Here is a 14,483-nt window from a genome sequence, read left to right as displayed (position 1 = left end):
GTCTGTTTGGGTAAGGTAGGCCTGAAACTAGTGTTACCAAGTAAAACACAAGACACCCAGTTAAATTCATTGTTTATCTGAAATTCAAATATGACTGGGTATCCTGTATTTTTATTTGCTCAACCTGGCAACCCTACTTGGAGCCCATAGTTACTGAGACAGTTTCCCCTTTGTGCCTATTCTTTCTTCCTACATGCCAGGGTTTTCTGGAGCAGTCTTTCCTCTTCCTGTGTAGGTATGCTTTGCAACTGAAGTGTGGGGAGTTTAGAGTTGGAAAGTAGTAGAGTGGATCACATGGCCTGCTTTGTTTCCAGGCTCTAGGCCACTTCAAGCTGCAGTGAAAGGAGTTTTCCACATGTTCTTGCTTAGGTAACTAGGCCAATTTTTGATCCTTCACCCTGTTCAGGCTGATATACACAAACTAATTTGGGGAATTCCCTTGCTCTCCATCTTTTGGGCAGGTTATGCGAAGGCAGGAAGAAAATGAGTTTGGATTATATATTTCTCTGGTGCTCTCTGCTGGGTCACAGTGGGTGGCTGCCTTCCTCTATGCAAGACACAGCTCCCTTTAGATGGTCTTCTCCCTGGAGAAGACCCTTCCTGGTCCCAGAGGCTGCCACCTCCTCACTTCTGCAGGCCAAGAAGGCATAATGTCTCCCAGCTATCCCTAGCCCTGGGTAATAATCTACTCCTTGTAGGTTTCCTTAACTATTGCCCACACATTTGTAAATAGTCCTTTATTCAACTCTCCTCCATTTACTATCTGCTTCCCACCAGGATCTTGACTTCTAGACCTACATGGGGACCTGCTGCCAGATCTCAGTGGTAATTTTTTTTCTCTCATTTCCCTCTATTAATTTATTTCCCTCAAAGGCCTCAAGGGGTGGAGTTGAAGATTACATTTTTGTATTTTTGAGCCTTACCCACAATCCCTGCCAAAGAATGACATTTTAATTTCGTCTCATTCCAAACAACCACTCCTGCTTCTGTGACAATTTTTTAATATATCTACTTGAAAAAAAAAAAGTCTCTGATTGGTCGAGTGATGTCAGTTATACCCCTCCACCATTATACCATTTAACTTCTTCAAATAGTTTCTATTTTAATTTTGCAATCAAGGATAATAAAATTAAATCCATAGGAAGCCCTGCAAAATCTGTTACATGCTCTGCACTGTTTGATTCCATGCTGAAAAATAAATAATTATTCCATATGGATCCTACCCTACTTAAAGAGTTTATAATGTAGTTGGGAGAAAGACACATGCTCTTGGAAAGTTCAATAATAACAGTCACATCATAATTGCTACAATTCATGATCCGTCTCAAATGCCTGACCCAGATGGTCAGTATTAAGAGTATATTTCATATGAGTAAGATCATTTGGAGCTGGAATAGAGAAGGTACACTTCTAGCCTTTTAAAAAGCCTTTTGTCATTTCTTATTTTTTTAATTATGGAATACTTCACGAATTTTCTTGTCATCCTTGCACAGGGGCTATGCTAATCTTCTCTGTATCATTCCAATTTTAGTACATGTGCTGCCGAAGGGAGCACAAAGCTTTTTCCTTTTAAGTAGCTTTGAAGGAATGAACATTCTGTGTGATTTTTCTATGACCTACTATCTGTTAAAACAATCGTATGTGCCTACATGGAGACTGGACTTTGCACAAAGAAATGGATGGAGCCTCAAGAACTCACCTGGGGCAGCTCCTTGCCTTACCCTAGAGTTACCATTAAAGTTCTCAGTCCAGACAGCTGTCTTTTATGGGCTTAGCTTTAAAAACAAACAAACAAAATTCTTATTTATAAAAAGTCAGAGGTTAAACTTCATTTAAAAGCGTTATGATGTGGGCATGAGAACATTGATAGAGGGTTATAATTTGCTGGATATGCGTTTTGGGCAAGTCATTCTTCCAGGAAACTGAATCTCTGCTTGTCCTTGGGGGAGAAAACTGGTCCTCATAGAACCCATTTCTCCCAGTTTTAACACTCAGCAGCAGTCTGAAGTATGACTCAGAAACTCAAGTGAGTAGGAGAAAGGATGAGATGTGGTTCAACTAGTAATCTCTAAAAATTATTTCAGCTATAATGATAAGGCTTTCTGGTGGCTGCAAATAACAGCGCGAATCTTACCAAGAACAGGAGAAAAGATTGGTTTCTATAAGTGCTTGTTTCTAAGCTGTCATACCTCAGGTACTGGTTCATTCACATAGACCCATTCTTCCGATCCTGGCTTAGGTGGTGGTGGCAGTATCGGAGCAGGTGACGTATCAGCAGAGCCAACAGGTGATTTCTTTACTGGTGCTTTTCCTCCTTGAGATTTCCCTTTAGGAGAACCTTAAACATGCATATTAAATCATTCTACTACAATTAGATATACAGGCCAGATTCTCATGGGTAAATAAATCTATGATTACAATAAACTTCAGGCAATAGATTAATTACTGTCCATGTTCCTTGGACAGTCTTACCAAATAAAAAATTAAAAAATCTCGTCCTCCCACAGCCACCAAATGAACCATTTATAGGCTGTTTTTCTCTATAAGCAATTCAACTTTTCTTGCCCAACTGGCTCTGAAAAGCAACTATCATTTTCATCTCTGTTCTTGCTTCTACAATTGAACACATTGCTCATATAAAGTCTAGCCTCTAGAGTAAAAAGTATTTCATTTACTGTTGCAAAAGCTGACAAACTCCCAATCTGTACGAGAAAAAGTGAATATTTATAACCTGAATGATATTCTTGGTATCCCTTGGAGCCCAGGTGAAGAGGTAGGGAGGGGGAGGTTATTTTAAGAGTTGGCCAGAGTAGGTGAGAGATGTGGGGAAGGAAGAAAATTGGACATTGTAGTTCCAGAACATTCCCACATTCCCTGTAGTTGACACAGGATTTCTAAGTAGGAAACTGATTCTTGCTATAGTCAGGATGTAGAGATGAAGCTAATTGTTGTGTCTTAAGCTTGGCTGATTTAAGGCAAAATAGAGAGAGGGAGATGGGAGAGAGAGAGGGGAAGAGAGGGAAATGGAGAGAAGGAAGGATAGAGATAGAGGGAAAGGGAGAAAAAGAAGGGTAGAGGGAGAGAAAAAGGCCTAATTTTCAATTCAAAATTGAGAAAGGACATAAAAACTTTAATTTCCCTGGTAACTTTAACAAGGCAATTTAGACCAAACTTATTGAAGAAGTGGCACCCTTATCATGGTATGAAAGACCCTGTGCAAATATTTCCTGAAAGGATCAAGGTTATCATAATTTAGAAATTAATTCAGTTTAAGTTCCACTTATCTTCAGATTAATTATTTAGATTTCAGATGCAGTTTACAGATACCTCTAAAACCCAGAGCACTTTCTTTCCCCCAAACTATATTTCTTTCGTGAATATTATTTGATGATAATGCTCCTTAGAAAAGTAAATACATCTTCCACTTTTATGCTAGTTAAAAATACATGGCTTATAAAAAGTACATGGCTTATAAGCAGAGGAGAAAGAGTTCACTACATTTCATGGGCAGTTTAGGTTACTCTTACTCCTACTTAAACATTTAAAAACAGTATCCATTATCCATGTATCTTTAATTGTAGCTAAATCTTTGAAAATTTAGAAAACCTGAAGAATATTTTTGTTCATGCAGTAACCAAAAATGCTAATAATTTGACGTATATTTCTGTATGATACATTTTCATCCATTGACTCAAATTTTGGTGAAGTAAAGTGGTGACAAAATAGCCGCTCAACTGATTTTTTTTTTAAGGATAGTTCCTAAGACTTCCTAATAATAAATGTGAGACTGGAATGAGTTTTTCTTCTCTTAAATCTCATAATCATTCAGTGAAAAGTAAGAGAGCTGGGAAATCTTCTTGAACTATTGTGCTTTGATTCCAAGCAACTTTTATTTATTTTTTAACACTGAAAATGCTGAATGGCAATAGATTTTAATGAATAAAATGTATCTATATTATAGCAGGTAAAAAATTAATATTATTTTTGAAAAAAACCTTTACCATCATCTAAATTCAAAAGGGGGCATTCTTTTTAAGTATCACCCATCTGAGTATATGGAGGCTTCAGTTTCCAAGATATTTGATTTCTCTTTTGAATTTGGACCCTAAGTCCCTGGGGAAGTGAATCATCATGGATGAAAGGTTTGAAGAGTAATCTATGTTTGACACATAGTAAAAGGCAAAGTGTAGCAATCTTTTTTCCAGTTATGAGAAACTGATGGTATTACACAAAAGCCCATGGAGCTAGAAATAAAAATAAAATCAGGAATTAGAAAAACCAAATTTAGGACATGAGTAATTTAATTAATGCTATCAGTAAAGAAATGTTCAATCAAAGATGAAAAATAGAGATATAAATTTGAGCAAAGAAAATAATTAATATATTAGTAACTCAATAAAGGTCTACATAATTAAAAGTCAAAATCTGTAACCAAACTGTAAAAGTAAAAAAGTAAATAGTTAATTCAAAAATAAGAGTAAGCAATGTCAATTGATGGGAGGACATTAAGAAAACCAGAACACTACCAGGCACACACCCCAAAGAATTGAAAGCAGGGACTCAAACAGATACTTATACACCAAAATCAACAGCAGCTTAATTCACAATGGTCAAGAAGTGGAACAACAGAAGTGTCCACTGACAGAAGAATGGATAAACAAAATGTGATATATCCATACAATGGAATATTACTCAGCCATAAAAAGGGATAACGTTTTTGATACCTTTCAACATGGATGAACCTTGAAAACATTATTCTAAGTGAGTAAGCCAGACATAAAAGGACAATGTATGATTCCACCTATATGAAATATTCCAGAATAAGCAAATTCATAGAGACAGAAACTAGTTTATAGATTCCCAGGGAGTTGGGTGGGAGAGCCAATGGGGAGTTACTGCCTAATGCATATAGAGTTAATGTTTCAGGTGCTGAAAAAGTTTTGGTAACAGATGGTGTTAATGGTAGTACAACCCTGTGGATATAATTAATACCATTGAACTGTACACTTGAAATGGTTAAATGGCAAATGTTATGTTTTATATATGTTAGAATAATAAAATATCTTCTAAAAATATTCATTCGTACGTCATGATTGACAGCCGTTAAGAGTAAGCTGGGAAAGTCCTGGTCTTCTCATTCATAAAGGGTTAAAAAGTAAAGCTATAGTATTTAAAAGAGCTAACAATTATCCCATAAAAATGTGTTTGGGCAGGAGCTTGAATACTCCTACTGAAGCACAGCAAGAAGCACGTTCATTGATTTGTGCTCTGCTGAATATGAAAATTGTCCTTAGCAGATATGTGGGAGGTACAACCCAAACCTACAGGCATAGTCCCACATGACAGAAGCTTTCAACACAAAATTTTATAATCCATAAAAGAAAAGAAAACTAGAACAGTTTCAAATTAAATTGACAATACTCAGGGAGGCGGGGGATTACAGGCAGGAGGAAAAGTTAAGTTTAAATAAGTAGAAAGCCAGATTTATTGCTGTTCTTTTAAAAGAAAGGCATGATTACTACTTTGCAATCCCACATGATTTCTTAGTAGTGACCAGCTTTAATTTTAACAGCTTCATTATGGAGTAGCAGAAGATCAATTAACATTGGTTATTTTCTTATAGCCTAGGGGCCAACCATGTTGGGCAAAAATCAACTTTTTTTGTGAACAGATAGTGCTAATGGCAGCCTGGGCTGCAAACAGCAGGAACCAGAGTTGAAACTCAGAATAAGATGGATAAGATGAAATTTTTAGTTAAGAAATGGAATAGTCTGAAATAAAATGCCCAGGAAGAGAAGGGGGCCAGTGTAAGTAGGAGCTAGAGATGGACTATAAGCTAGCTTGTTCCCTAAACCACTATTGAGAAGCCATTTTGGCAAAGCTCAGGGTAGACTAGTTATCTAGGATCATTTATGGTATCTAGTTTTAGTATAATTATAGTTATTGTAGATGACTTAGTATAGATAAATGATGGAAACTGCCTAACACAACTTCGCGAAGTATTCCTCTTTGAGCCCACATCTGAAGGACTACTTGGTCTGAGGCCAATAATAATAGTCTATCTTTATTTAGTATTTACTTTTACCCTGACTCTCTTCTGCCTAGTTGTTGCATATTTACTTATCTCTTACAATTGCCACATGAGCATGTATATAACCCCATGTTACAGATGAGATGTGGCAAACCAAGATAATGTTGCTCAAGGCCACCTATTTGGTAAATGGCAGAGCTAGAATTTCAACTTAGGCCCATGCCTAAGTTACATTTCATTGCCTTTTAGCATTTATTGATGCATGTCATATTCATAAGTGTTTGTCAGATTGATATTTAGAATTCTGTAAACTTTATGGCAGTTCTTTTGACACTATTCTCTTGGCTTATAAGTAGATTTTAAGATTGCTTTCTATTTACCTTGATGCCAATTTTCTTTTTCTACTTCCAGTAAAAGAAAAAAATTAAATGCTGAGAAATAGATTAATTATAAACTCATATTTAAAAACATAATAGTATTATTCAATTCACTTAAACTATTATAGTTAATTCAATTAAACTATTTAATTTCACTTAAACTTGAAACTATATGCTTGTTTCAGATAGTATTTTGAAAAATACTATTTCAGTAAAAGACTTTTGAAAATCCTTGGAATTAGTTAAATTGAGCTATGTTGCTTTTGATCACAGTAAGAAATCAAGAGATGAAAACTGTAAATCACAAACATTATTTTTATATTAGTAAAGAGGTGAAAGCTGAATATTAATTGTAGCCCTTAAATTTTTACTTAAATTTTCCTTATCTCAGTGTTAACTCACCAAATGGTTCTGGTTCTATAAGCTCATTATGTCCATACGATTGGAGAAGGATAGGGTGAGATTCCCTTTGAGAATCATGGTTTATATCTTTAAATGCTAAAATAAAGAGATCCTTCTCCACTTAATTTTGTGAATATTGTACACTCTTGGACTGCAACTGCATTGGCAATTTGTGATGAAAAGCTAAAGAAAGGAATACCCTTCACGGGCTGCATAATTTAAATGCACTCTGGGAAAAGTCAGCTCTATGTATCTATAATTGTATGCTAATCTTTAATTAAGTGGTTGCTATAGCAGTTTCAACATAAAAATAAAAATTAATAACATTAGAATGATATAGTCTGGGATTTTCTTTTACCTCCTATCAAAAATTATATCATTTCACAGAAACAGTCAAAATTTAAATATGTTATGTTATATATAGATCAAATTAAAATAGGGTCTGGAACAATATAAATTAAACTAGAAGATCAAATCTCGAAAAGGAATTAGAAGGCAGATATTGAGGTCATAGGCCCTTGCACCATGGATTTGGTTCTGAATTTTCAGACAACCAAAACAGAAAGGTAAACGTGACCACATAGAGATGTTCATATTTTAATCCCTCAGAAGAAGAAAGATTTTCCGTCCCTTGATCCTAAATGAATTTTCTCACCTGGGATTTCATAAAGTAGGCACCAGTGAATGATGTAGTGGGCATACTACTTTCATTATCCTCATAATAAGTGGTATTGTTTCACCTCCATTGCTATGTTATGTTGTGAAGGAAGCTGAAGACCTTATATCAAAATACTTAGTTTAAGAAATTCCACTGCGGCCCAAGAAAATACACTCCAGTAAGCAGCTTCCTGATGGTACAGCTTAGCCTAAGGATAAGACCTATAATATCTGTGGTGAGTGGGAGCCCTGCAGATTCTCTAAATTATTTCCCAGAAGCATCACTTTTCTCATTAGGGCTTTTGTGAAGAGCCAGGCAATCAAATGTTTGAGCTTATATTCTTTGACAAGGGGTTATGATTTACAAAAGCTTGAGAGAAGTACTCACTGAATACTGCAATAAAAATGTTTTCACTGAGATAAAATGCAGAATTATATTTAATCATATCTTTATCTGCTGTACCTTTTCTTTTGAGTGAAGTTTCACTTTTCTTTCCTTTTCCTTCGTGGAGAGGTTCTTGCTTACCATGTGGGGACTCTAAACAAAATTTAATACGCAAATATCATTTATGATTTTCTTCAGTACCGTAGGCTATATGATTTGTAAGAAATCTAATGTTAAATCTCACAAATAGTTACATAATATGGTTCAGGACTGAACTGAGAGTTAAAAGTAATCTGAAGACACAAGAGGCACCGAAACTTATTGCATGAGAGATCTGACTGATTGTACGGTACTGTTTTGTCACACTAAGAAGTTCAGTTCTACATTTAGTGTTAAAAAACATTTGGTAGTGGATTTGATCATAAACTCTTTAATGGAGCATAGCTGTGGTGTTTTCCAAATGTAGTCACAAGTCCATTTGAAGCACATGGCTCTATTTGGATCTATTTCAACTAAACAGTCCTTAAGTAGGACAACTGGATGTGTAATGGGAATGGTGTCACCACAATTTGAAGAAGTGTTAAATAACTACATTCGTTTTGATATGATGGCTCCTTTAACTTCTCTTGACCATACATGAAAACCTTATATGAGGCTTACACGTTGTAACTTGCATCTACTGCAACTTGTAATGCAAAAGATGATTTGAGTTATATTCATCTTGGATTCCCTAGAATCTAGTTCAAAACTATACTGAAAGGGGAAAAATTAGAAATGGATTATCTGGAGGTCAAAAAATTTTTCCAGATAATATATTGGTTCCTTGAAAAATTTGCTAAATCCCTCATTATTCACCAAACAAGTTCAAGAACTTTCCACACTATGTCCTGGGCTAGGTTTTTCCTTCATGGAAGGGTGGACAAGTACAGCTAATTAAATGCCATTGACAGAGCAATCCCATCTGACCTATTCTTTGTATTCAGCAGTGATAGCTGAGTATGTGTAAATGCATTATACCTTTCACTTACATTTAAGTATCTGACCCAACTACCAAGAATCCATAGGAATAATGTATTTAGATGGCACAATGATGGATCTACCTTCGACACTTCTAATAACCTCTGTAAAAGCACTTTTAAACTATTAAAATAGTTAAACCACAAAACTCAAAAACCAGTATGAGCCAAATGTTTGAATTAGTTGTTTTTTTGTAGATAAATGTCAGTCATCAAAATCGTAGATAAGCTTCCAGATGGGATTGCTTCAATAAACACACACTGAGCAATGAAATATTTAGCCAGTTCTAAATTCTAACACAAGGTGACAGAAAAGAAGGCAAGAAGAGAAATACATAGGACACAACCTGTAAGGTATTGTGGGCAAGTCTACTTTCAGCTGGGAGAAGCATACACTCTGTACATGCAAAAAATTTTCTTAAATAGCAGGAGTGATGGATAGTACTGTTATATTTTGTCACATTGAGAACTTTCTTCCTACATTCAATGCTGACACTTGTGTTGTGGATTTTATAATAAACCCTTTAATGGAACATAACTATGGAGTTTTTCAAATTTCATCCCAAGTGCATTTGTAGCAGATAGCTATGAAATATAGAACTATATCTGGATAAAATGACTATTAGTATTTGGTATACTATGTCTCTTTCTTTACCCCATTATAACTCTGATTTTGTGTTAGCAAATAATTCCTCTTTTCTTTTCATCTCGACTTCTGAAGAAGATTAAAATTGGATGTTTGTGTTGGACTTGTTTAGGAGTGTCAGGCTTTAACTTATCACAATTTTCTCTTTTGAAGACATTAAAAAAATTATATAAAAAACAAACTTGTTGGAAACTTCTTTCCCCGGAATCACTTAATGAAGCTTCCCTGAGCTGCAGGGTCAAAGCTGTCACTCTACTGACCATCAGTGCCCATGCACGCTGAACTTTTCCTGCCAACAACATGATGTTGTAGGAAGGCAGCAATGAGGCACATTTCCAAAGAGCAGGCACTAGCCCTGCCCTTGGTAGAATAAAGAGACAGGTACAACCACTCTTTGAAGCAACAATAGATTTATTATTTCTCCAATGCACAGTATTCAAGAATACAATTTTAAAATGGGAAACAAACTTTGGAACCTTAAAGACTGAAACGTGTCATAAACAGAAACAATTAGAGATTGGTTTCAGAGAATGGCTCTAATAAAGAGATACTCCGGATCGTGAGCAAGCCAAGTCAGAGGAGGGGCAGGTGGGAGGAAGCAGAACCACCTCCATGAGATAAAGGCTGTACTGGACAATACAGCCTCTGTGGAACTCTGTGTCCCCTACTAAGTGGCATTTTCAAGGTTCCCTTTTTTTCTCAAGACTGCTAAATTGTTTTTCATTTCCAATAAGGTAGTGGGAAAAGGGTATATATTTAATTCACAGCTTTGCGTTTTATTGTTCATATGATGGAGACGTGTTTGGGAGTTGGTACATTTTGACCTTAGTTAAGCCCTCGAGAAAATGGTCTTTAATATATCATAATATACATCACTAAATTTGTCAAATGTAATGTTTTGAAAAACTGAGACCCATCTCAAATCTTGATAAGGCAAAAAGATCATGGAGTTTAAAAACTGAGGCCATCTCAAATCTCCATGAGGCAGAAAGATTATGGAGTTTAGAAATACAGCTATGACATAATAACTAGAATGTCCAGGTAGCTTGGGTAACTGGATAGCCAGTCACTTATAAAGCTGAAGCCAGGAACAAGAGACACATTTATTTCATATACACAGCATCAAACTGATACTGACATTCTATTAGTATCATCCATTATGACAATTGAGCACTTTATTTTTGTCAAGCAATTCTATTCATTTTCTACTCCTTAAAGCTAAGTTCATGGTTCTTGGTGGTTAAGGACCACTAAGAATAAAATATATTCTCCATACAGAATCTCTATCTATAAATCTGTAAATGTATAACCTTACTCAGATGTCAGGTGCCTGTTTCTTTCTTTTCATAATGACATGGCATTGAAGATTTATAGTTACATACAAATTCTAGCTTCTGGCAATGCTGTTGATTTATTCTCTTATTTTGTGGACAACCAGCTGTACTAATTCTTGTTTTATTACAATGTTCTCACTTGTGACATAAACAAAACTCTACAGTGCAGCAAACAGATGTCTATGCCCTTGATTTGCTCTAAATTACATCTTGCAGCCCTTAGTACGCTTCCACTTTTCATCTGTATTCTTACTCTAATCAGTACATGTGCACATGGAACTTTCATGTTCCCTCCTACAAGTACCTGGACTATGTGACAACCAAAAGGCCTTCTCTGCTTTGTTTCATATGACTGGAGGTGCTTAAAGTAGGTAAGTAGATGGGTGCTATAATTTATAACTCTTCTCTAAGTGAAAATAAAAAAAATGGGCAAACAGAACTATAAATCATTCGGTCAATCACCTGATTGTGGTTTTCCTTTTGTAGGCTCTTTATGAGCAGGAATTTCCTTCTCTTTTTCTAATTCAGGAGGAGGAGGGGGTAGAGGTGGTGGAGGTTCAGCCAGGGATGCTTCTTTTTTCTCGGCTTCCTTTTCTCCTAATTTCTGTTTAACTTCAAAAAGATAATAACAATAGAACTTTTTTAGGGAGATCAGACTGCTACTATTTCATTTGAATTAAGACATACCTAAATCAACATGAAATCGCTCTTGCTCATTTAAGACTAAATTCAGTCCTTAAAGCTGTGATTTTAAGGCTTTTCAGCCTGATCAGAAAAAGAATTTTCCTTGCCTTGTGTGGTTGTTGTTGTTGTTGGTGGTGGTGGTGTGTGTCTGTGTGTGTGTGTGTGAGAGAGACACAGACAGACAGACAGAGAGACAGAGAGAGACAGAGAGAGAGTATATATGTTTATGGAGAAGGCAGATAAAGTTTGGGAGGAGACACCAAATGTAAAAGTAATGATCTTGAAATAGCTTATAAAGAGAAATAAGAAAATAAAGGATAATTTCAAAATGTCCAGTGGAGAAATAAGATGGAAAAAGCTTATACAGAAGTGAAGAGCAGAGTAAGAGAAGAGGTGTGGATGGGAGGAAATGGAAGGGGAAAGAAACATGCAGTGGTAAGTTAAATGAGTAAGTGCATATAAGGCTCTTAAAACAGCACGGAGTATGTAAGTTCTCAATAACTGTTGGCAATTTAGTCATTCATACGACAAATATACATTGAACTGGAACTGTGCTTTGAAGGAAAGAAAGGGCCTTAATAATATGGTAAAAGCTCTACTGCTGCTAGTTGCCACTACAATAAATACCACTAGGCACAGTTCTAGACTCTGGGGACGCAATAGGAAAACCAAACAGAGAAGAGCTCATTGATCTGATGAAGCTTGCATTCTAGTGGTGAGAGACAAATGATAATGATGGTGAATAAATGAATTTCCAAAAGATATTGGAAGGTGGCATGGTAAATGCCATGGAGAAAAGAAATAGAACAGATAAGGGAGTATCAGGAGTGCCGTGGGCAAATTTTTTTTTAAAAAACTTTTTAATTGTATCGTATAACATATATACAATGCAAAGAAATAAAAAAGCAATAGTTTTCAAAGTACTCTTCGACAAGTAGCTACAGGACAAATCCCAGAGTTTTTCATGGGCTACCATGAAATGATCCTCTCAGATTTTTTTCCTTCTAGCTGCTCCAGAATATAAGAGGATAGAAGGCTTAAATATATATATTTTTTATCATCACAATTGACTTTTTTCCTTCTTTTTTTATGTGAAAAATAATATATATGCAAAAAAAGCAATAAATTTCCAAGCACAGCACCACAGTTAGTTGTAGAACATATTTCAGAGTTTGACATTGGTTACAACTCCACAATTTCAGGTTTTTACTTCTAGCTGCTCTAAGATACTGGAGACTAAAAGAGATATCAATTTAATGATTCAGTACTCATAGTCATTTGTTAAGTCCTATTTTCACTGTATCACTCCACCATCACCTTTGATCTTTCCATCCTTCTCTTTAGGGGTGTTTGGGCTATGACCATTCTAACTTTTTTTCTATTGGAAGGGTCTGTCACTAATATGGTGTAGGGAGATGGAACTATCTGATGTTCTAGATAGGCTGGGCCTTCTAGGTTTCAGGACCTATCTGGACCAGGGATTCATCTGGAGGTTGTAGGTTTCTGTCAAGTTACTCTACTGCATGGAACCCTTGTGGAATCTTATATACTGCCCTAGGTGTTCTTTAGGATTGGCTGGAATGTGTCCTGGTTAGGGGTTGGCAGGTTAGGATAGGTAGCAAAGTCTAACTGAGGCTTGTATAACAGCAACCTCCAGAGTAGATTCACAACTCTATTTGAAGTCTCTCAGCCACTGATACTTTATTAGTTACATTTCTTTTCCCCCTTTTGGTCAGGATGGAATTGTTGATCTGTGGGCAACTTTCTAAGTTTCACATACAGTGCTTAGCAGAGTAGGCCCACTGAGGCAGCATATGAGCAAAGACTTGAAAAAGGTGAGCCCTGTGGATATTCCAAACAAGAGCTCCAGGCAGAGGAAACAGGACATGGCTTGAGGAACAGGACATGGCTGGTTTGCATGTTTTATTTTAGTCTACTATTGTTGTTATAAACCTTTCCCTTCCTTCAAAGCACAATTCAGGTTCAAGTTCATGTTTCTGACCACCCCAGGCTTTTCCAACTCTCCGCACTGCAAATGCCCACAGCTTTCCTGACTACCACTGGCATCGAACACTTGCTTTCTTGAACATCTATTCCATTTCATATATGCTTCTTTTGCCCTTATATTATTGTTTTTAATTCAGCAAGAACTGAGGATTCATTATATTTGATATTTATTCAAAGTGAAAATTAGTCTTTTTCTATTATAAAAATAAATAATAATTTATTAAAAAAATTCAAGAATTTAGACAAATAAATATAAAAATTGTCTGTTAAGCATCATATATATGCTGTCAGACTCTTTTCTGTGCATACATACTTAATACACTGTGCCGGTTTGAAAGGATGTATGTCCCTTAGAAAAGTTATGTTTTAATCTAAATTCCATTTTGTAAAGGCAGAATAATCCCTATTCAATACTACATGTTTGAAGATGTAATTGGATCATCTCCCTGGAGGTGTAACCCAATCAAGAGTGGTTGTTAAACTGGATTATGTGATGACATGTCTCCACCCATTTGGGTGGGTCTTGATCATTTTTGAAGTCCTATAAAAGAGGTAACATTTTGGAGAATGAAGAAGAGATTCAGAGAGAGCAGAGCAGAATGACATAGCCACGAGAAACAGAGTCCACCAGCCAGCGACTTTTGGAGATGAAGAAGGAAAACCCCTCTCAGGGAGCTTCATGAATCAGGGAGCCAGGAGAAGAAGCTAGCAGATGATGCCGTGTTTACCATGTGCCCTTCCAGATGAGAGAGGATCCCTGTCTTTGTTCACCATGTGCCTTTCCAGATGAGAGGGAAACTCTGACTGTGTTCACCATGTGCCTTCTCACTTGAGAAAGAAACCCTGAACTTCATCGGCCTTCTTGAACCAAGGTATCTTTCCCTGGATCCTTTGATTGGACATTTCTATAGACTTGTTGTAACTGGTACATTTCTCAGTCTTAG

At 36.2% G+C, this 14,483-nt stretch overlaps 1 protein-coding gene and 1 non-coding gene across 12 annotated transcripts in view; both read right to left on the bottom strand.

The window, feature by feature from the left end:
• SPEF2 (sperm flagellar 2) overlaps positions 1-14,483 on the bottom strand; it is a 221,590-nt gene that overhangs the window by 94,008 nt on the left and 113,099 nt on the right. For all 11 annotated transcript variants that reach the window (XR_013157929.1, XM_077116961.1, XM_077116958.1 and 8 more), the window contains 3 exons: positions 11,311-11,460; positions 7,931-8,005; positions 2,190-2,338 (listed from right to left, as the gene is read on the bottom strand). Coding sequence is in view for 10 of the 11 variants with exons in the window: in XM_077116961.1 (XP_076973076.1) it covers positions 2,190-2,338; positions 7,931-8,005; positions 11,311-11,460 (374 nt within the window). In the remaining variant the exon portion in view is untranslated. The remainder of the gene's footprint in view (positions 1-2,189; positions 2,339-7,930; positions 8,006-11,310; positions 11,461-14,483) is intronic.
• Positions 1,449-1,555, bottom strand: LOC143647420 (U6 spliceosomal RNA). Its single transcript, XR_013158047.1, has one exon. It is a non-coding gene; the product is annotated as a U6 spliceosomal RNA (small nuclear RNA).

Source organism: Tamandua tetradactyla, chromosome 9 (genome assembly GCF_023851605.1).
Source record: "Tamandua tetradactyla isolate mTamTet1 chromosome 9, mTamTet1.pri, whole genome shotgun sequence".
Lineage (NCBI taxonomy): Eukaryota > Metazoa > Chordata > Mammalia > Pilosa > Myrmecophagidae > Tamandua > Tamandua tetradactyla.
This window is presented reverse-complemented; position numbering and strand designations above follow the sequence as displayed.